The 22,394-nt window shown below is 51.4% G+C and overlaps 1 protein-coding gene across 4 annotated transcripts in view; it reads right to left on the reverse strand.

Moving 5' to 3' along the window:
* MYLK (myosin light chain kinase) overlaps nucleotides 1–22,394 on the reverse strand; it is a 207,736-nt gene that overhangs the window by 80,524 nt on the left and 104,818 nt on the right. For all 4 annotated transcript variants that reach the window (XM_012780459.3, XM_076002158.1, XM_012780461.3 and 1 more), the window contains exons 12-16: nucleotides 12,315–12,452; nucleotides 10,008–10,205; nucleotides 9,076–9,325; nucleotides 3,381–3,452; nucleotides 1,826–2,985 (exon numbers count right to left, since the gene is read on the reverse strand). In XM_012780459.3, coding sequence (XP_012635913.2) covers nucleotides 1,826–2,985; nucleotides 3,381–3,452; nucleotides 9,076–9,325; nucleotides 10,008–10,205; nucleotides 12,315–12,452 — 1,818 coding nt within the window. The remainder of the gene's footprint in view (nucleotides 1–1,825; nucleotides 2,986–3,380; nucleotides 3,453–9,075; nucleotides 9,326–10,007; nucleotides 10,206–12,314; nucleotides 12,453–22,394) is intronic.

A 22,394-nucleotide genomic window follows, 5' to 3' on the forward strand; every position in this document is an offset into this window, starting at 1 on the left:
AGGCACTCTGGGCCTGAGAAGCCAGCGCCAATGGCTCAGGAGGGTTTATGAGATCAGGCCTGGGTCTGCCTTACATGGCTTAGTCGAGTGGACTGTTTCTAAGTGGCCATCGGTGGCTCTGGGTTTAAATCCCATGCAGGCCTCAGAGGAGCTGCCTTGGGTCCCACCCTAGCTGTCGGAGCCTCAGTTTCCCTGAGGTCGGAGCAGCCACGGACCTCACATTGTGTAGGCCTGTGTGACTGCGCGTGTCCTGAGGATGGCGGCCACCCACCCTCATCCTGCCCAGAGAGATCACCACAGGGCAACCCAAGAAATGCTCCCAGCCAAGAGCTTCCCAAGTGGGAGCGCCCCTAGCAGGGCCGAGGGGGAGGCAGCCACTCCCCTGGACTTGTCACCCCAGCCTGGCCGTCCCCAGGCCCACCTGTGTGTGGACCTCGGGGAGGCTGAACCAACAGAGGCAGGGGGACGGGTGAGAGGACTTCTGGAGGACCCTGCTGATCTGGGGACATGCACGTGAAAAAGTTACTGTGTCAACACATCAGCGGAAAACATCACGCTTTTCTCCCTGCTGGCCAATTTCCCCTTCGCTCCTTCAGCATGTAGACTCAACACGCTCAGCTCTTCCAGATTTGCCGTCCCAGACCCAGACAGGAGAGAGGAACCTCACTGGGAGCCCAGAGGGATACTGCTGAGAGGGAAACTGCTGTCTATGGATGCTTCCTTCCAGTTGCTAAGGGGAAGGCAGACCAGAGGAAGGTGAGGGAGGGCTGGGGAGGGCCCAGGTGGAGCATGGCACAGCGACAGGAGAGCGAGGGGAGTGTGAACAGCATCTCTGATGTCTCAGCTGACCTGGACTTGGCAGGACCCATCCAATCTGGCCTCTGCTGTGGCCGTCCTCTGGCCCTCGAGGGTGACATGCCACCTCCCAGGGAGTTTCTCTGGACTCTGCCCTGGCCAGAGCCACCAGCATCAGCCTGCAGCACTCCATTCTGTGCCGGCCACCAGAGTGGGGTGTGGACATCTGCCAGCCTCGGAGCTCCCCCACGCCCCACCCCTGGCTTGGGATTTACAAAACCACTTCAAATGAAATTGAGGGTCCAGGGAAAATACTCCTCTCACCCCCATCTCTTCTCCAGGCATAAACTGGCCCATCTGAAAACTCCAGACCCCTAAAGGCCACAGATGGCAGGATTTGGGCCCCCCCTCCTCTCCCCACCACCCAAGAATGTGAAATACCAGCAAACAAAAGTCTCATCCAAATTAGGAAGCGAGCAGCCCTGTCCGCCCGGGAGTGTGTACTGTAGGGGCTGTTTGGGGTTTTGGCTTCCCCCACAGGCCCCTTCAAACCCACAATGCTACCAAGACTCAGGCTGTTGTTGACCCCACCTCAGAGCTCTGTGCCGTCCTGTCACTACACACCCTTCCCAAACCTGAGGTGCAGCTGCCAACCAGCTCTTCCCTCAGAGCCCCTCGCTGGCTCCTGCCTCGGCGGCCCCCTATCTCCAAGCCTGCGAACAGAGCCCTCTCTGTGCAGAGTTGCTGGGCGTCGACTCAGGCCCAGGGCTACCTTGGGGAGCACAGAGCTGGGGGTGCATGAGAGGGCTCTGCCAGACAGATGCCAAGCCATGGGCATGTGCCCTGCGACCAGAATCCCAGCCATCACCCCCAGCAACAGGGCATGCCCCCAAGAGTGAGGTGGGGACAGGGCCCGGGCATTCCGACCAAGGCTACGGGCTATAAGCAGAGATCAAGACCAAGGTTCCAGGAGCTGACAGTGGACCTGGAACAGGGTCCCCTTCTTCCCCAACCCCCCACCCTCATTTACCTTCTTGGGAGAGGATGATGAACTTGGTGGTCTTGAGGGTCTTTCCATTCAGCGTCCAGGTGATGGTGGCCGGGGGGTCAGAGGACACCTGGCACTGGAGTAGCAGCTTCTCACCCTCTGCCACATGAACATCTTGTAGCTTTTCCTTGAATGTTGGGGCTGTCCCTTGGCTCTCCGATCTCTTTTCATTATCTGTGGCCCCCGCTTGCCCTCTCTTGCAGTTCACATCATTCTTAACGTCCTTCTTGAGTTCTTCTTTCCCAGCTGATTTCAGGGTCTCAGCAGGCTTGGTGCTGCCCACGGGTTTTAGGGTCTCATTGGGCTTGGCATTGTCCATGGGTTTCAGGGTCTCAGCGGGCTTGGTGTTGCTCAAGGGTTTCGGGGTCTCGGCAGGCTTGGTGTTGCCCACGGGTTTCAGGGTCTCTGCGGGTTTGGCGTTGCTCAAGGGTTTTGGGGGCTCGGCAGGCTTGGTGTTGCCCACAGGTTTCGGGGTCTCTGCAGGCTTGGCATTGCCCATGGGTTTCAGGGGCTCAGCAGGCTTAGCGTTACCCATGGGTTTCAAGGACCCTGATGGCTGTGCATTGCTCACAGGCTTGGAACTTTCCACTGCTTTGGCATTCAAGGCCTCAGTGCTACTGCTACCATTCTCTGCTGGTGATTTCTTCTTGCTGCCTAGCACAGAGCGAAAATCCGGGGTAGCAGGTTTTGGAGGTGGCACTTTCTCAGGCACTGGGGTCTTGGGAGTCCCTTTCTTGGCCAGGACAGAGCGGAAGTCAACCTGCTGGGGGCTATGTACCTTCCTCTCTTCCTCGGTCACAGTCTTCGGCTTTACTTGCCGCTGCAGGTTGGCGCGGAAATCCATCTGCTCAGCTGGGATCTCCTTGAGGTCTTCTTCCGACACGGTCTTGGTGCTCACCTTCTTCCCCAGGAGGTCACGGAAGTCCAGCTGCTCTACCTCCTGCTGGCGGATGGCCTCCTCCGTGTGCTGCCTGGTCTCCACACGCCTCTTCAGCACCCCTCGCACGTCCTCACCGTCCTCCTCCTCCTCCTGCCCTCTTGCCAGCCAGCCGGGCCTCAGGGTCCCATAGTGGTCACCACTGCCACCATCAGCACCAGCTTCTCCACCACAGAGGCCCTCACAGCTGGCAGGCTCCCTCCCCCTGCAACCAGTGAAGGGAAAAGGGAAAGTAGCAGGAGGAAAGGGGCAGGGGAAGAAAGAACGTCAGGGGAGAGCAAATCCCTGAGGGCGGAGGGCAGAGAGGAGGGGCGAGGGAGGGGGCTGGCCAGGCTGTGTTTATAGAAGGGAACATTGGAGAGAGGCGCTCACTCGCCTAGTTGGTTTATTACATCGGTAATGACTTCAGTAGCCTTATAAGGGTGTGTGCAAAAAAAAGAAAAATCACCCCCTCCTTTCCCCTCCTCTCCCTCCTTCATTCCCCTTCCAATCTCTCCCTTTTGGCTTTGGCAGCCTCTGCTGGAGGATACAAACACTCTGGGGCTGCTGGGCTGGGCTGGGGGTGGGGTGCCTGGCGGGGCAGCTCCTGGGGGCACTCACCGTGGGGGGGCCCTGGCAGGGCTGCTCTGTAGCATCAGTGACACCTGGCAGCTGCATTCGCCAACCCGGTTCCTGAGGAATTCCAAAGATCAATGAAGATCAAGAGGCTGTCTGGGCAAAGGGCCTGCTCAGCATGGACTTGGTCACAGGCTGCTGGCCACCAGGGAAGATGGAAGTCACCAGATTAGCTGTGACATCCACCCAGAGTTAGGTCTAGGGCAGGGCCCTCTCAGACTGTGGTCACCCTTTATTTTCCCAGCTCTTGTTTAAAAAGAAGAAAAAGAAATCTCTGGACAACAGCTAAGACAGGCATCCAGAAGTAGGAATACTTTTCTGTAAGTGTATTACATAACACAGTCAGTCAGTCATTCAATCAATAAGAGGAGAAAAATAAAGGCTAACCCTGCCAGGGTCTGCAGTCAGGCCTGGTCAGCCTGCCCAGTGACCTTGACTCTGACTCCCAGCTCCCTAAACAGAGAGGTGGGCACTTCCCTCAACCACTCAGGAATACAGCACCCCCAACCTCTGCTTACTGGGAATGCCCCTAGATCAGAATCTTGTGTGTTAAAAACCTAACAAGTGTTTCCCTACGTGGGTGGCCCTTTCTCTTCTCCCTTCAGGTGGAGAGGGCTCTGGATCTTTCCTGTCCTAGAACTGTTTGGCCTCCCAGCGGTGGAGCAAGCCGGCGGAGGACCCTGGGCTCAGGAGAGAGACTGGAAGGGTTTACAGCCGAGCAGCCCGCCAGCCCCGCAAGGCTGCCATCTGCTGGCGTTGCTGAGCTCTGACCATCAGAGAAGGCTCTGCTCAGGCTGGGGGAGGAGTGGAACAGGCCTGAGAACCAGAGGGGACTCTTGGTGGCCACAAGAACTGTATTTTATGCAGTACTCTCCAGTCTTCATATGTCCACACCGGTTGTTTTTCTTGTTCCCCACAAATGCCAGGGAGATGCGGAGCATGGCCATGCCCCATTTAAAGATAAGGAAAGCAGGCTCGGAGGGTGGACCCTCGGGGGTCTCAACATCCGCTCCCACTCCTCATTCCCTTGTTTGCAGCCCTGTCACTAGCACTCAGCCCTGGGGCAGATATGCCAGGGTCTGTGACAAGTTCCTCATATGCCCCATCTCATTTTATCTCAGGATAGCTCTGTGAAGTTGGAGTCAGCACTATTTTTAAAAGGTAAGAAAAAGGAATTAAGAGTTAATAAAGGTTAAGCAATTTGCCTGAACTCACAGAGGTAACTAGTGGGGAAAGAGCTTGGGACCTGGATCTACCTGAATCCAAGACCTGTGACCTCTGCACCCTGTCCCGCAGTGCTCATCAGAATAAATTTGCTCTGGGATCCATGTGTGTTTGTGCGAGTCTGCGTGCATATGTATGTATCAACCGTACATTTGTATACACACAGATATGGGGTCTATCTGGCAGACACCTGTACCTGGAGGTCCGTATTTGAGAACGCATGTGTGTGCATGAGTCATGCCACATGGACAGACATCGGGGCATGTGTTCATGTATGTTCTGCTGATGTGTGTGGGTGTCCACCTCACTCTGCTGGCCTCCCTCCCAACGGGCCCATGGCATGGCACGTGAATCTCAGGGCGCCTGGTGGGTGCTGCTCACCCCTGGGCACTGGGACCCATTTGAAGCAAGGAGAGGGCAATCTTTGCTACCCTCCAGCCTTCTCTCACCTGCTGGGGCCCCCTCTATCTTCCCTCCCCAGAGCCCTCACACGGTCCCAGGCTGTGCCACTGCAGGTGCCTTCTGGCTGCCTTAGCTCTTTTCCTCCTCTCTTCCCCAGCCAGACAACCCACAGCCATCCTGTCCTGCTGCCCTTCTTGGCTCTCAGTGAGCACAGATTCAAGGCTCAGGGAGCCTCACGTCTGGAGAACATCAGGGCCCATGGTGCCCCTTTGCTCAAGAAACAGCAATGAGAAGCCTCGTCAGTGTTAGCAGAGCACTCTGAGCTCTCAACACTCAGAAAGGCTTGTGGAGTTTGGGTCAACTTGTAGAATAACCACTCAAAGGCATGCTGGGTCAGGGCCCCAGACCCTGGCACCCTGCTTCTGCCAGGCTGCTGGCCAGTGTTGGGCCATTCCTTTCCCCTTTTTCTTTCAAGCTTAATGTGGTGGTGCCCAGGTTTGGCGTGGAGCAGGAAGACAGGATGCCCAAGGACTGTGTTTGCCCAACAGCCCTTTTCAACATCTCCTCAGCTGAGCTTCCTCCTGCCACAAGTGGAACACAGCCCAGATGCAAACAGCAGGAGCAGACACTGCCCAGATGGCCACGCTTTGCCCCAGCCCGACCCCGCAGAGGCTCTGAATGGTGAGGCCCTACCCCTGGCCTGGAGCAAGGCTTCTCTCCACATGGGGAGGTGGTAAGGGCTTCTGTCGTTTTCCATGACCTGTCCTCAAGGGGGAGAGCACAGACTCAGATAAGCCTCTCTACCTTGTGGCACCCGGGCAGGGGTCTGAGGAAGGTGGAGAACTTGGGATCCCATAGCTGGTCCATTAAATGGATCATCCCTTGGATGGGTGACCTAGGGGTAACTATTTCCACAGCTATAAACTTAACTCTCTGCTGGGCCTTGTGTAGCATGGGATCATGTGTAGCCTACAGAGTTCAGAGGGGCCTCCTGCCTGGACCCATGTGCCAGATGATCTACCCAGCTGGAACAGTGTTTTGGGGCCATCTTCAATATTTGCACACACCCAGGTACAAAATCATGTCTGGGCTGAGGAGGAGGCCCCATCCCGGGTGCTGCCATGGAAGAAGACATGGGCTGTCACCTATATATTGCACCTTTCACAAACTAACAGAGCCCTTTGCCCCTGCTTCCCAAGCCCCGAATAAGAAGCCCACACTTCAGTTACAAAGCCTTGGATCCTGTCCCACTTGGAATCATCTGTCTCCAGGATGGATTTTATATGCAAAATTAGTTTAAAGAACTAATTTCCTGGCAAGTATCCATTTTTCAACCAGTTCAGCTATAATTGGGAGCTGACTTTTTGACATTTGCCCTTTTGGTGCAGGAGAAAAGAATTGGGGAAAGGAAGGGAGATAGGAACTAGCCACCTACACTTGCCTCACAACTTTATCAGGGACAGACAGGACTTGCCCCCCCCCCCACCCGGCACACCTGACCCCTGGCCTCCTTGTAGCCACCCAGACACCCCCTGGAAAGGCCCCCTGCCCTGGGTCTGGGGTCTAACTCCTGTCAGGATGAGAAAAGCAGCAGAAACGAGGCCCCTGGCACCCTGGCACACACTCCCCAGGAGAACTCTCCACTGACTTCCTCCTTCTCCACTGGGGACAAAGCCAAGGCCAGGACCGTGGCCTCCCGAAGGAATAAAGAGGCTGGACTTGTGGGAGGAAGTAGAGGCAAGGGCACATGGGTGGGGACCCCGGCGTGGTTGACTTCCCAGGTCCTCCAAGTTCCTGTGCACTTGAGAGAAGCTGCTCATGCTGGGCCATAAGGAATGGAAGAGCATCTGATTTAAGTCGGAAGACGAGGGTTTGAACTTGCTCCTCGCCTTTGGGTGGCCATAAGCAAGTCCATGACCCTGAGACCTCAGTTTCCCCCATTATTAAATGAGGATGAGGATAGATAACTTCTGACGTCTCTTCCAGCTGGGACAGTCTAAGTTTTATGACTGTCCCCAGCTGGCCCCAGACAGTCTGCCTGCTGGCCTCCCAGTGCAGCCCTCCTCTCTGGCCTGGCAAACTCCCCATAGCCCTTTGCTTTGCTCGGCCCCTCCTTCACCTTTTCCTCTCATCCGATTCAACAGCAAAGCCTGTTCTCATTTGCCAAGACTCAGCCTTGCTTTTCTCCTCAAAACCCCACAGAAAGCTCATCTCCTCTAGGATGTCTGGCTTAAGTAACGTGAGCATTGTCTCACAGTACTACTCCTTCTAAACTGACAGGCTCGTTGGAAAGTATTTTTACACGTCATCAGTTTGCATTCTTTGTACTGGCCCAGGGAACAAGAGTGTCCCTTCTCCCCATTTGGGAGGCAGATTTGCCTTCCTGCTAACAACTAGCTCAGGCATCAGGCACAGGCCCTTGCTGTGCTCTGAACATACTGCTAATGGTAGTGGGTGACCAGCAGCCTGCACCATCCCGTCAGCTGACCACAGGCATGTCACCGAGCTCAGATGAGATTTGTTGAGCATTGTCCAGCTCAGCAAAACTTCCTAGCAGACCCAACGACTCCTAAGAAATAATAAATGGCTTTTTAAAAAATGGCTACATTAAAAATGCCACTAAGTATTGGGGTGGTTTGTTACATAGAAAAAGCTAACAGACACATGTGTGAAGCACATACCCAGAAAGGACCAAAGGGCATGGGATACATACTGGGTTTGCAATTGTTGTAGGCACAACGCTCCATCACAGCGGTAGCCTTGGCATCTAGCTAGAGAGCCTGTTTGTAGCTCACAGCCATACACATGATGGGCTCAATAGTGGGAAGTGACCAAGTCCCGGAGAGAACGACCCTTGCAGAGTGGACAGGCACCCAAGCCAGGGCAGGTCTAACCGTCCTCAGCATGCGGCACAACTTCCTACTTGTAGGTCAGGTGTAGACAAGTGCTTTCCTCAATGTTTACACCAACCCCAGGACCAAGGGCAGGCATCCTATCTCCATCAGTCCAGGGCTGGCATAGAATTCCAAGAGTTGGAGCATTTTAAAGGACATTTCTGAATCACATTCATTTACAAAATAGCCACCAAATGCTAACTACGGGCCAGACATTGTTCCAGGCCTGCGAACATAGCAGTGTGCTTCGTGGAGCTGACCTTCCCATGTAACCTAGCAAGACCTTGAAAAGCTGAGAAAAAAGGAATAGAGAAAGTTAACTTCCCTGTGGTGGTCTTAAAATGTCTACAAATTATCTGGCGCTCCTCTCTCCAAAGGTGGAAAGTAATTCCCCTCCCCTTGAGCAGGGGCTGTATGGAGTGACTCACTCCTAACCAACAGGAAGTTGGAAGTGATGACGCATGACTTCTGAGGGTAAATCACAGGAGACGTTGCAGGCTCCAACCTGTGCTCTCCTGTAGACCACTGGCTCTGGGGAACCCAGCTGCCATGTCATGAGGACACTCAAGCAGCCCCGTGGAGGGGCCCCCAAGGCAAGGAGCTGAGGCCTCCTGCCAACAGGCACGTGAGTGAGCCACCCGCAAGCAGCTCCTCCAGTGTTAGCCAAGCTTTCCAGACTGCAGACCCTGCTGACATCTTGACCTCAACTTCAAAATCATCCAGCTAAGCTGCTTCCAAGTTCCCAGCCCACAGAAACTGTGAGATAATAAATGTTTGTTGTGTCAAGCTGCTAAGTGCTGGGGTAATTTGTTACAGAGCAATAGATAACACATACATTCCCTCTATCCTCCTGCTTTTCCCACTTGAATCCATTCCCCCCCTCCTTCATATTTTCCACACACCGCACACTGGGGGAGCAAAATCCAGGATAAAATAAGACTGAAGATTTGGGGAAACTGAGCTCAGAAGGGAAGGTTTTGAGGCACATCTGCTACACGGAAGAGGAAGAAACTGCTGTCAGCAGCACAGGGCCTGCACTGGCTTTACTCTGAACTCCGAGCCCCACACCAGTCTGTGCACCCTCTGGCTTCCCCGACCCAGGTGGGGGCACTAGGAACTTGGGGGTGAGGAAGGGAGGCTGGCGGGCCATGCAGACTCACTTGAGCAGGATCTCATACTGGCCGGCGTGCCAGGGCTGCACATTCCTTAGGACCAGCGTGAACACGTCCTCATTCTGCAGCACCTCGAAGTGGCCAGTGTCTTTGCAGAGGGCTTTGCCATCCCGGAGCCAGTGCACAGTAGGGAAGGGGTCTCCAGCTATGGCGCAGGAGATGAGGACACTCTGGCCCAGGGAGGCTGTCACCGAGCGAGGCTTGCTGATGAACCAGGGCTGGGTGCCGTCATGAGGCTCTGGAAGTTGGCAAAGGACAAAGCTAGAGTGGAGGCCCTTCAGCAGACAGCGTCCACTCAACTCCCCACGGTGTGAAGGGCGGGAAGCCAGAGCGTCACCTGAGTAACAGCTTGTCTAGAAATCACTTTGACTGGATATATACATGCAGCACATCCTTCTTGTTCCAAATCTGTCTTGGTTACATTCTCAGAGGACAGTATTAACAGGAATTTGTATATCCAAAGCAAAGGGAGAGAGTGCAGAAGGCAGAGGGCACTGTGCTGGGCGCTAATGATCTGCATTGGGTGCATAGGATTAAGAGTTGTCACCTGCCTTACGTGGGCTTAACTTGCCTCTCCTCTTAAATATGAGTTCTCTGATGACAAGGACCCTGACATGCCCACAACTCACCTCAAAAGCTATCACTGCCAAACTGTCAAGTGTATTACTTAGCACTCATGCAGCTTGTCACCAGTAACCCAGACAGGGCAGGGACTTCAGAAAGCTGGGAAGGCAGCCCCACCTGGCCAGAGCTTGCGATACAGGATAGGGAGCTGACCTCTGGGCTGGGATGCGACCCAGGGAGCAGAGGGTCCACAGCGGGGGCAAAGCAGGCTCACATGGCTTCCTCGCCTCCACGTCACTTTTGGAGAGGCCATGGCAGGACTCCCTCCACACCTGCTCCTCGTGGGTCAGCCTCACCTTGCACCGTGAGCACGGCCTGGGTGCGGACCTCCCCGGCGCTGTTCCAGGCCTCGCAGGTGTACGTGCCTGTGTCCTCCGGGAACACCTCCTGGATGCAAAGGCTGTGCAGAGTGCCTCTCTGTTCAAAGTGGAAGTCCTCTGACTCCTGGATCTCATTCCCGTTGTGAAGCCAGATGACCTCAGGGGGTGGATTCCCTATACCGGGAAGAGGTCGGGGGACTGTTCAGGGAGGTCGCTCCCTGGCCATGTGGCAGCTCTGCACTTACTACCGTAATAGGGTATACATGCTCTACTGAACTCTCTACACTTCAGTTTTCCTGTAAAATAGGGATCCTAACAGCATCTACCTTGCGGTTTGTTGGGGGGACTAAATGAGTTCATCAACCCCCCTTAGCAGCCCATCAAGGCAGCAGATTAGAAGAGCATCTGGCACAAAGAAAACACTCAATGCTGTCCATCAGAATTATTTAACAACAGATTTGGAGAAAGTAGAAATAATTCAGATGCAAAAATATGATTTAAAGGATGAAGAAGAAAACCCAGGAAGAATGGTTTTCAAAATTAGAATGTAAACTGCTGGATAATGCAAAGGGGCAACCAGATTACTGGGCTGTAATTACCGAACATGTTTTCTGCTCTGCGCTGCTTCACCTGGTGCATCTACATGCTGGCAATGGGAACTTCCTGATAGCTCCCTTGCAAATTTTCACCAGAAACACAGCTCAGTTAGTGTTTCCTTTTGCTACCAAACAAATGTCACCCCAGGGCAAAGATGGGCACCAGCTTGCAAAGGATTTCCAAGCATGGCTCTTAGTGGACCACAGTTTTAGGTTTTACTAGTCTATTTCTCTGGGCAATTTGTGTGGATTTGCTGGGGCATAAAACAACGGCCATCTGTAAGGGCTTCCTCTCATGGAAGAGCTGAGCCATTGGGCTCTGCTTCCAGGGAGCAAGACTCCTGGCGTGGGCTGCTGAGGCAGGTTGTGGGGCACCAGGCCCTGGGAGGCTCAAGAGAGAGCAGACGGACATCTGTCTGCCATGGGTCAGATGTCACACATCTAGAGAGCAGGTGCAGACTCAGTGCACAGCATGGTGAGTGTGGACAGGCCCTCTGCCTGGGACTGTCACGGGATGGCCTCCAGCCTATAGGAACAGACAGTCTATCCGAGCATCAGTAAAAGGGGAGCCCCCAGGTTCCCGCACAGCTCACCTTTATTGCTTCCGCAATGTCAGGCAGGGGCCAAGTCTAGGGGCGGAGAAGCTGGGGACGGGTCAGGGGGGAAGGGACTGCAGGAAAACATGGCTAACAACCACAAACAGCAGGAACTTGAGGTTTTGAAGCACACATACCTGTGGAGCTGCGACTTTGTTATAACACCTGTCAATCATATATATCAATCATCTGGTAATATCCTACACCTCCTGTATGCCCACCTGTGGACCAGGCCAATAAAAGGAAACCACCTGGGTATCCTCAATGTCTTTCCCCACTCATGGAGACTGGCCCATTCCTTCCTGAAATGTACACTCACTTTACATAGTTCCCTCCTTTTCTGCCATGAAAGCTGTTGGTGTGGAATTGTATCCTGTATGCGGTCACTCCATCACATCATCCTACTTGTGAATTTTTCAAGCAATGAGCCAAAGAACCAGGATAATAGTCTGCCAAGAGGCTGGACCTGACATGCAACTCAAGAGGAACTAAAAAACTAGGAAAGTGACCTCCAGGTTGTCATAGGCACTGATCAGTGGCCAAGGAACACTTATGCACTAATGGCAAACTACAGCTGCCCCTGCCAGGAGTGCGATGCCAGGAGCTTCCCTGGGCTTCTCTTGCTCGCCTCTAGCAATGACTGTGACATCTCAGTCCATGATGCTAATCACACGCCCTTGTTGCCCTGCCCCTGTTTTAGAAGGACCTCTGCCCCATCTTCTCACCTTAAAACTTGACTAGAGCAGTTGAGATGATCTTCTGAGAGTTGAGAAGTTCTCACATAATTTGGTTTTGTACCAGTCTTCAGAACCTTCCAGCTACATTGATCACACTATGTTTTCAAATCAACTCCTCACCACTCTCATAATGTCCTTCTTCTCCTGTACTGTTGAACCCTGAATCCAGGAAATCTTACCCAGAGAAGGCAGAAAATAGAGGCCAAAAGTCTCCACTTCTTTGGGTCTATTTCCTGACAGTCCCATCTGATTTTCTGGTAGATCAATGATCTGAGCAGGCCCTCAGGGAGCAGTACTCATTGTGATCATGCCCATTTTCACATATGCCCCGGACAAAGAGATGCAGAGACAGACCTGACACCTGGACCGTCATGGTGACCTGGCTTCCATCCATGACTTTGAGATCAGAGAGGCCCTGCAGGAAGACAGGTGTGACGGGCCTGCTGGGAGCCACGGGCAGAAGGTATTCACTCTTCCTGTCACTCTTCTTTTCTGTATGGTAGGCAACAGAATGAGGGGTGAACATTCATTCATTCAACAAACACAGAGTAAATGTCCACTTGGTACGTGACTGTGTTGATGCTAAGGCTCCTACCAGAAATTGACAGCTAACGGATAAAGAGTCAAGGACAAAAACATTTCTGGTGCAGGGCTGGCCCCTCACTTCCATTCAGACCCCTGTGAAGACGGATGAACAAAGAAGACTCTCCCCACTCTTGGAATCCTTCCCACCTGGGCTCTGCCCTGCCTACAGGAGCTGGAGGGAGGAGGCCGCAGGTGCCTGGCTGGTGGTCTCCTTCCCACGCACCACAGCCTGGGCAGGATGAGCCCACACTGCCCAGCTGCTGGTCTCTCCCAGGCCAGGCAGCTCTGACTTTCAGTAATTCCTTTTTCACTTTTTTGTTTTTGGCAGGTGCAGCAGCTGAGATGGGGAGGGCTAGGCTATTTCTAACTTAAACTCTAAGTTTTTGGGGAAAGGGCCTCTGGTATTTTGGGTCCTTAGAAGCACAGGGCCACAAATACCAGACCTTCTTCAGGAAGCAGAGCCATGGGGCTGTGTTCCCAGGGCGTGTTACATATCTGGGCAAGGCCTAACTCCAAAGCTGCCACCGAATGTTTATCTGTTGCCACTAAAGACAGAGTCAGGCCCACTGCAGAGCTCTCCGAGCTCAGCCTCTGGGAATGTGGGTGGGCAGAGGCCAGCAAGGCCCAGGAGGCTGCAGAAAAACTCCCCCCAAAGCAGGTGCAGTCTGAAGAGCATGGAGCCTGAGTTGGAGAGCAGGTAACCCCACGATCCCCACAGAAGAGGGGATTCTCAGGCCCCTGCTGCCCTCCGGGCCCCTGGGACAGGCATTGCAGCCTTTGGCGGAGGACAGGCGGGGGCCTTGGCAGAAGGCTCTTGGAGTGGGATTGGGGGCCCAGTATTGGAAATGCGTAGATCCATCACGTTCTTCGGACTGGGCTGCAGCAGTCAGGAAAGCTGGCTGCCTCGGGAGAGTTGAGGAATTTCCTGTCTCACACAGACTGACAAGGCTAGAGGACAAAATGTTTTTGCCCCTTCCAGAGTACTCCCTGTTCCCCCCTCTCTGCGGTTTGAGCCCAGGTCCCCAGCCTCAGAGAACCCCATAAAGATGAGCTCTAGCTCCTGGGTGCTGCAGGACGCCAGCACCGCTAGCTCCATCTTCTCAGGCCGGTGGCAGGCTCCTCTTTGACCCTACCCTCCTCGCTTCTGCCCATGACCCGTTTCCTGGCCTGGGGCTTTGGCAAAGCCAAGTTACCCTGTGGATCTCAGGCACTGGGGACTAAAAACCTGTCTGCTCCTTCTTCCCTGGGAGCTCAGAAGTGCGTGTGAGAGGGTGGCTTCTCGCTGGCTCTGTGCAAGCCTGAGGTCTGCCTGCAGCTCTGGAGGGAACGGTGGTGCTGCCCTGGAAACCGAGGATCTGGGGCCAGATCCTGGCCTCAGGCAGGTCCCTGCCTCTCTCTGAAGCTCAGCTTCCTCACCTGTCTCTAGGGGTAGTCAGAGTGTCATCACATGACTTTGGGGAGTTTTAAAGAGATACTATGTGAGAATACTTTGTGCAACCATGCAGTGTCAATGAAAACATATGTGCAAGGCTGGCCTGAGAACCGACTCAGACCTACCCACGGGGCTCGCTTACTCCTTGGGCTCATCAGCAGCACAAGAACCAGCGGGGACTGGGCCTCACCCACAGATTGTCCACTCATTTTGTATGACCTGAGGCAAATACTGTTAGGAATACAAATGTGTTACTTAAAAACACCATGGGATATATCTCAAAGTAAATTGAGAACAAGCTTTCATGGCACCCCCAGCAGGAGATGAGTGAGAGAGACTGAACTTGGGGGAACTAGCCCACAGCCAGGCCATCAGCTCCAGTGTCACCCATTGCCTCTGTCCCTGTTCTTTGTTCCCCAGGGCCCTAGGGCATGAATAAAGGGAAGGACCAAGTGATTGGGAGTAAATGTTCAGAAAGATTCTGTTCTCAGACCTGCAGGTATGTCCGTCCCAGCAGACGTAGGGCAGGTCACATAGGTTAGGGTGACCAGGAATCCAGACCAGCACGCGACTGAGTCATCCAAGCAGTCAACTGCACCCCCAGTTCTTCACAGGGTGAGAAACCAACCAGCCCGCCCTACAAACACTCACTGCAGTGGGATTAAGAAGCCAGGGAGGATCTCAAGTTCTGAGCAAGTGGCTCCTTTAGGTAGTCCAAAAAGAGCAACCCTACTAGAATCCTGAAACCCCAGTCCCTATCCTACAGCCACGGTGCTGAAGGAGAGGGCAGGACAGAGACCTGACTAGGGAGAAGTGGCTTGTTCAAGGTCACGGAGCCAGCATAGACAGACGAGGCCAGCATGTTATGCATGCATCTCTTCAAAGGAAATCAGCTCTCTCCAAGGTGCACATGGTGAACTCTCCATGAGGACAAACATGTTGTCAGCTGACGCATATCCTAGACCCTTGACAACCAAGAAAAACTAAAGCAAAACAGAGATAAGCCATGTGAAAAAAACAAAACAAAAAAACAAAAACTGTGTGTGTATGGGCACATGTGTGCATGCATGCATATCAGTTCAATCCAAAGCCAAAGAATTATTCTAGCTCATCTGTGGCTATAGACTGTATCATTTTATGCTCACTCTTGCATGGTCTTAGGTAAAATGAGATAGATGGAAACCGACATTCTTAACTCATGGCTCTACTGTGTGATCTAGGCAAGCTTCCCACCCTAAGCCTCAGTGTTCTCGCCTATAAATTGATGATGCTAACACAGTACTGATAAGTGTAATGTATACATCATCAGTATAATGCATGGTAATGCATTATATATGCATCATCAGTATAATGCATGCAGGTTTTAGATGATTTAAAAAATATGTAAGACAGCTAGAATAATTATTGGCACATTAGAAGTATAAAAATAAATGTGTTTTGATTTTCCCAGGCCAACTGACTTCTTTGGCTGGGCAACTCCACCTGACAGTAACTATTACTACAATGAGAAAAGTTCCCCAAATGAGGACTTTCACATATAATCACGCAGGAAGGGAAAGAACAGCAGCCACTGAGATAAAATCATAACAATGATTCCTTACAAAATTCTAGATTCTAAAGGATGTTCATGGCCCATTTGGTGGTGTCCTCAGCATCCATGGAAGCCCTGTGCAGACGGCGGAGAGCGAAGTTCACCTGCCCTAGATCCTGGGGCTGAAAAGGGCCAAGGGATGGGATGCAGCTAGCCAGGTCCTGGTCTGGGCACTGTCCCTCATCTGTCCTGAGAACAGAGGCAGGATGCCCTCAGTTCGGCAGGGAATTTCTGTCATGGAGCATGTCTGTGTTTGTGCCCAGAGCCACCGCGTCACTCCTCTGCAGGTGTCCTCCAGCACCGTCCCAGCTGGGGGCCAGGGTCGGAGGTGAGAGGCCCCCAGTGGCAATGCTGTCTCAGGGAGCCTGAGCTTATTCCCCTGGGGAGAGCACGCACTGGCCATGGCACACAGATAACAAGGGACAGTTCTCTGGGGCCCAGTGACAGACTTGCTACCCGGCTTCAACGGGGCCAGACTAAATATGTCCCAGGCTTTTCCCACAGCTGTGCTTCCTGCTGCTCTGCTGAGACCAAGCCCGGAGGGGCCGAGCCTCCCTGACTGACTGGCCTAGGATTACAGCTCTAAAGCGAACTTGTCTGTGGCTCTGGGGCTTGCCATCGGCCACTGCTCCCCATTCACGCGCTGACTCCGTCATTCAGCTGACTGCCACTGCTCCATTTGAGAGGATGGAAAAGTGTCAGACCTGTCCTCAAATGGGTAAGACAGGAACTAAGACTAAGAATAAACGGCTTATAAAGTAGTCTACTGTTGAGTGAAAATGATACCATGGAGGCTGGGCACGGTGGCTCACGCCTGCAATCCTAGCACTCTGGGAGGCCGAGGTGGAAGGATCACTTGAGGTCAGGAGTTCGAGACCAGCCTGAGCAAGAGTGAGACCCCACCTCTACTAAAAATAGAAAGAAATTAGCCGGACAACTAAAAGTCTATATAGAAAAAAATTAGCTGGGCATGGTGCCGTATGCCTGTAGTCCCAGCTAGTTTGGAGGCTGAGGAAGGAGGCTTGCTTAAGCCCAGAAGTTTGAGGTTGCTGTGAGCTAGCCTGATGCCATGGCACTCTAGCCAGGGCAACAGAGTGAGAGTCTGTCTCAAAAAAAAATGATGTTATAGAGACTAAAGCTGTTAATGGAACTTAAGAAAGGGAGGGAAGTAGGAGGAAGAAAAGAACAGAGGGAGAAGAAAGAGAGAAGAGAAAGAGGAGAGAGGGAATGGGGGTGGGGAAGGAAATGAAAGGGCAGGGAAGAGAGAGAGACAGACAGGCAGGCAGATACACACGCACCCGTGCGCGCGCACACACGATCCTCTTTATGATCCTACTGAGCCACAGAATTTTTCCTTCCTGGCCATTTTCGCTCTGTTTATGACTCATTTCCCCCCCTATTGTTACCAGGGGTTTTTACAGTGCAGTTTTTCACTGACACCTGGGTTTAAATATAGCTCACATCAGTGAGACTCAAGAATTTTGCACGTAAGTTAAAAAGGGTAAGATACAGACTCACGGGGACGCCTCCGATCCATGGTCAAGGTCCAAGCAACGGTCCTATGAGCATTGTCTACAGTATTGTTAATTGCTTATTTATCAAGAGAAACTATTCCTCGGCCCACATAGTCATAGCTCAGGAGCACAGGTCAGTGACAAACTTCTATGTAAATCAACCCAAAGAAATTCTTTATATTCCTAAATCAGTTTGCACTCAGGAAAGATACCAGCTTTCCTCATCTCCTTAAAATCTTTCATGGAATCCTAATTTCCGTAGAAATCTGCATATATCTTCTTTCTCGGTTCAGCCACAGTAAACTTGCAGAGAGCTGCACCCCCCGGGGATACAACAAACGCTCCCACAACATAAAACCACAGACGCCTGGCCAGGAGGACACGCATCTGAGGTTCCATCAAAGCGCTGGTAGTCACTGTCTACCAGTGACTACCAGTGACAGTGACACCATGGTAGTCACTGTCCTCGATGGATATGCCGACCTCAACCCCTCCGTCTTGGCTGATGGAGAAATTAACCGCAAGAAGTTGTTTTTGAAGACAGTCTGCAGTCATGAAATTAAACATTAAACTATTGCTCTAGGGAAGCAAACACATGACTTAACACATCCCAGAGTAGCAAAGCAGAAAGTACAGGGCTGAGGCAGGTGGACACCTAGTTCTGCTGCTTATTGGCTGGGCTTCTGTGGGCAGCTGGCTTAACCTCTCTGAGCATCATCTTCCTTCATCTATAAAGTGGAGTTAATTTAAAAGCATCAAGTGGAGTTGTTATGAAAATTAAATAAAACAAGCCAATTTTCTGGTCAATTAGACTTTTTCTATAAAAAAGAAGATTCTTTTTTTTTTTTTGAGACAAAGTCTCACTTTGTTGCCCAGGCTAGAGTGAATACCATGGCATCAGCCTAGCTCACAGCAACCTCAATCTCGTAGGCTCAAGCAATCCTTCTGCCTCAGCTTCTTGAGTAGCTGGGACTACAGGCATGCGCCATCATGCCCGGCTAATTTTTTCTATATACTTTTAGTTGGCCAATTAATTTCTTTCTATTTTTTTTTTTTTTTTTAGTAGAGACGGGGTCTCGCTCTTGCTCTGGCTAGTTTCAAACTCCTGATGTTGAGCAATCCACCCACCTCGGCCTCCCAGAGTGTTAGGATTACAGGCGTGAGCCACTGAGCCCAGGCAGATTCCCTCTTAAAAAACACAAATTGATAGTGGTTTTAGTTTAAAAATACTGACATGAATTGATATCCAATATGACATTTTGGAAAGCTCTTACTTGGAGAAAGAGTTAAACATCCACACAATGGAAGCAGTTTGCTACCTTCATACTAATTTTTCTTACACAATGACCAGTAAAACCCATTTGCTCAAAACAGTGCCATGAGTGAGGCCTTTAGCTCTTCTTGGACTTGACATTAACCCAGAGCCACCGTTGTCCCAGGGGCTGGCCATGATCTCAGCGTCTCCCTCTATACTATAAATAATTCTCCTTGTTCTTCCTTTCATAGCCCTTCCCTTTCTTTCTATGAGTTTAGCAGGAAAAACAACTCAATTCTGAATTTCTCCTTAAAAGTGTTTTTTTCCTACCTGCCAACTATTGCTGGTCAACTTGTTGGTTTCTGAAGCCCCATGTTTATGGATCCAAATTTACGTTTAACACACATTTGCCTTTATCTTGGATGTACTGAAGATTTTCTTTAGGCTTTTAACATGAACTATCTCCTTTAGGTATTACAATGCAAAATACCATTCCAACAGCAAATCTGATTCACCCCAAACCCTGTCATGTTGTGGAAATTCAATAAATCACCAAATGGGGGGAGTTCTCGAAGCACAGTCCCCTCCTCTTCCTTTATTTGGAGCCCAAAATCCAGCATGGTCCAGGGATCACAAACCAGCCTTCTCCCTTCCCGAAATTCCAGGATCACTAACTCTAGAGGACTCATCAAAGGAGGGTTACTTTCTCCCAGCTGCAGTACAACCCAGCCCCTGCCCATTTCCAGGGTGCTTACACAAGCTGTAAAGCCCCAGGGAGGTATCTGACTTCCCTTTCAACACAAGTCTGTTTCCTAACCAAATGGAACCTACTTGGAGAGTCAGCAAAATGGCTACTTTTGTGGCATAAAAAAGGATTCTTCCTCCTGTAGGCTTTCCTTTTTTGGCCGGCCTTCCTCCCACTGATTTCTCTAGCATCTAAGAAGAGAAGTGTGCAAGGAGAAGAAGGAAAGGAACAATGACGTAAGACAACCCAAAATAGATCTATGACCAGTAATGACAGGGTTGCAAGGTGGGAAGCAGGGATCATTGCAACCACAGCCTTCTCACTGTCTTAGAAGTTATAATCAAACTCTAAACATAAGGCTACAGCACCCAAACCACCAATGTTCCCTCGCAGCGAGAGCCTGGAAACCACACTCTCCATCACGCTGTCATCACATGGGTCACATCTGGCCACTAGGAACACAGTGCTGTGATTCTAGATGGCATTCTTGACCGAGAACTCCAAGCAAGCAAATGGTGGATATGACCTTCTGCAGGTTGTAGAAGTAGACAGTTATGAATCTCTATAATTGCCCAATTAGTAGAATGAGGCTCAAATTCCATGATAGGGGCACAAATGTACACATATACACTTGGAAGTCTTTCTGCAACATGAAGAACCCACAAGGTATATACAAATCTAATTCCTCACGCAACCTACATGGAACTAAAATACTGGCTATAAATTGATTTAACATTTAGTCAATTGCTTGCCTTCTTAGTTTACAACTTGTGGACAGATGTTTTGGGTGGACTAAGGTTCTTAATGTATATTAAAAAAACACAAGTTAAAACCAATATTTATTTTCCTTCAATAAATTTCTCTTAAGTCAACATAAGTATTTAAAAAGTTGTCAGTGTTTCTAAACTCATGGAGGGCAGGGTCATACCTTATGCCATATGGATTGATAGTGTAGTGTCCACAGTCCCTGTGTATAACTTGGGTAGAGAGGAGGAGGGGGCTCAGAATTGCCCCCAGAGCACCTGGTACTAATCGGGAAGCAAACACTGCCTCCACTGATGCTTCCATTGCCAAGCAAGTGCCCGGCTGCACTGGTGCCTGTTGCCTTCTTTAGGGGCTCTGCATCAAAGCAAATACTCTAATATGCTTGTTAAGTTCTATTTTTCACTCTAGAGATCAGCTTTTTCCTTTTTAACTTACACATTCTATGTCCTTATGTGTCTCTAATAGGCCCGGCAGGCCTTCGGTTTAATAAACAAACCGTTAGGCTGAGAAACTGCATCAAAATGGGGCACAATTAGCAGGTTATACATAAATCTAGGCACTTGAGAGTTTTAGCCTTTACAAAGATACTCTGGAAGGACATAAATTCAAAGTGCTCTAGCACAAAGGAGTCGCCCCACCACTGCCAGTCCAGATAGGAACTATTCACTCTATCTCAGATCTTCCCAGGCTTTGCAGGAATTGAATTAATCATTCTTTAGGCTCCATCCTCAGTCAAGAGGGAAGACTGTCATTGCCTGGTTAACTACTGAGGATTTTTCCCCCTCGCTTGTGAGGAGGACAGAAGGAATATTTGTTGAGGGACTCTTGAAAGGTAATTTGTGGATTTTGGCCCCAGACAAGTGAGGAAGATGAGGGAATGCCTCCCTGCACTGGGTACGGGAGTCCCACTACCTCAGATTGCTCTCTCACTCACTCACTGAACACATACTCCCATGGCAGGCCCTGTTCTACACACAGTAGGAAGACATGGTCCCTCCCTGCAGGGAGCTTACAGTCTGGAGAAGACAATTAAGCAATAAGAATAAAATCAGAGCAAATTTTCACAGAATAAAATGCTTTCTCCCTGCCCTAAGAGGCCCTGCCTGATGTACCCTCTCTCTGAACTCACGTTCTGTTACTCTGCCACCTGTTTACTTTGTGCCAGCCACAGTGGCTGTCTTGCTGTTCCTAGCATAGGCCAACTGCATTCCCAACACAGGCCCTTTGCACTTGCTGTGCTGCCTGCCCGGACCACTCTTTCCCCAGTTCATTGAAGTCTCTGAGGCTTTCTTTGTTACAATAGTTAAAAAGTCCACCCTTCTCTATTCCCTCCCTCCCTCCCTCTCTTCCTTCCCCCAGGCTGGAGTGCTGTGGTGCAATTATAGCTCACTGCAGCCTCGAACTCCTGGGCTCAAGTGATCCTCCTGCCTCAGCCTCCCAAGTAGCTGGGACTACAGGTACATGTCACCATACCCAGCTAATTAAAAAAAATTTTTTTTTTCTAGAGACAGGGTCTTACTACATTGCCCAGGCTGGTCTTGAACGCCTGTCCTCAAGCAGTTCTCCCTCCTCAGCCTCCCAAAGTGTTGGGATTACAGGCATGAGCCACCACACCTGGCCCCTGCTTAATTTCTTAATAGCACTTGTCAGCATTTGAAACTGAACCAGGTAACCAGGTGTTGATTCTTGCCCACATCCCCATCAGAATGGAGACTCCATGAAGACGGGACCCTTGACTGTCCTGTTTCTGCAGTTTCCCCAGAACGATGCCTGGCACAAATAAATACAGGGGTTCAGTAAGATTGATTGATAAATACGTGCACTACGGGAAGGAATGGGGTGTTAAGAGAACTCATTCTGGGGTGACTAGGGTGGGCCTCCCAGAGAAGGTGAGATCTGTGGGCATTAGCCAGGCTTTTGGGGGAAGAGGGTCACAGAGGAGGGGAGGTGGAGAAGGCACGTTAGAGTGGCCACAGAAATTGAGTTAGAGTGCTGGGCCAGCCCTCTCAATGACTACAAAACCTTGGCAAAAACGGGAAGGACCCTCGAAAAGACACGGGAAGGGAGATGCGCTGCTGAATGGCGCCATCTCGTGGCCGGAGCTCTGGAACAGGTGCGCGAGTCTACGGCGGCAGGTAGCTGGCCCGACACCTCCCTTCTGGGATTCTCAGGTTCTCCCTTACCCTTGCCAGACAGACAAAGCTGATCCCCTGGAGAAAACACTCCTTGGGCCCGGCGTTATAAACCATTTCGTCGCGTTTAAAGGTAGGTTCTGCCGGACGATCCTAATAATAACAGCACACCCTTACTGAGCACCTCCCATGTTCTGGGGCCGTGGCCTGTATTCACTCAATCCTCACAGCGCTGTGAGGCGACTACAGTGCTCTCTCCCATTTCACACAAGAGGAAGGCGACAACTCAGGTTGCGGGGCTCGTGGGTGGCGGAGCAGGACTCACACCCAGGCAGTTGCCCACGCCCCTGCGCCCTGCGCGGCGCGGCGCGCACTGAGGGTAGCAGCGGCGAGGCTTGCGAGGCTTGCGGGCGGC

This window comes from Microcebus murinus, chromosome 1, assembly GCF_040939455.1.
Source record: "Microcebus murinus isolate Inina chromosome 1, M.murinus_Inina_mat1.0, whole genome shotgun sequence".
NCBI lineage: Eukaryota > Metazoa > Chordata > Mammalia > Primates > Cheirogaleidae > Microcebus > Microcebus murinus.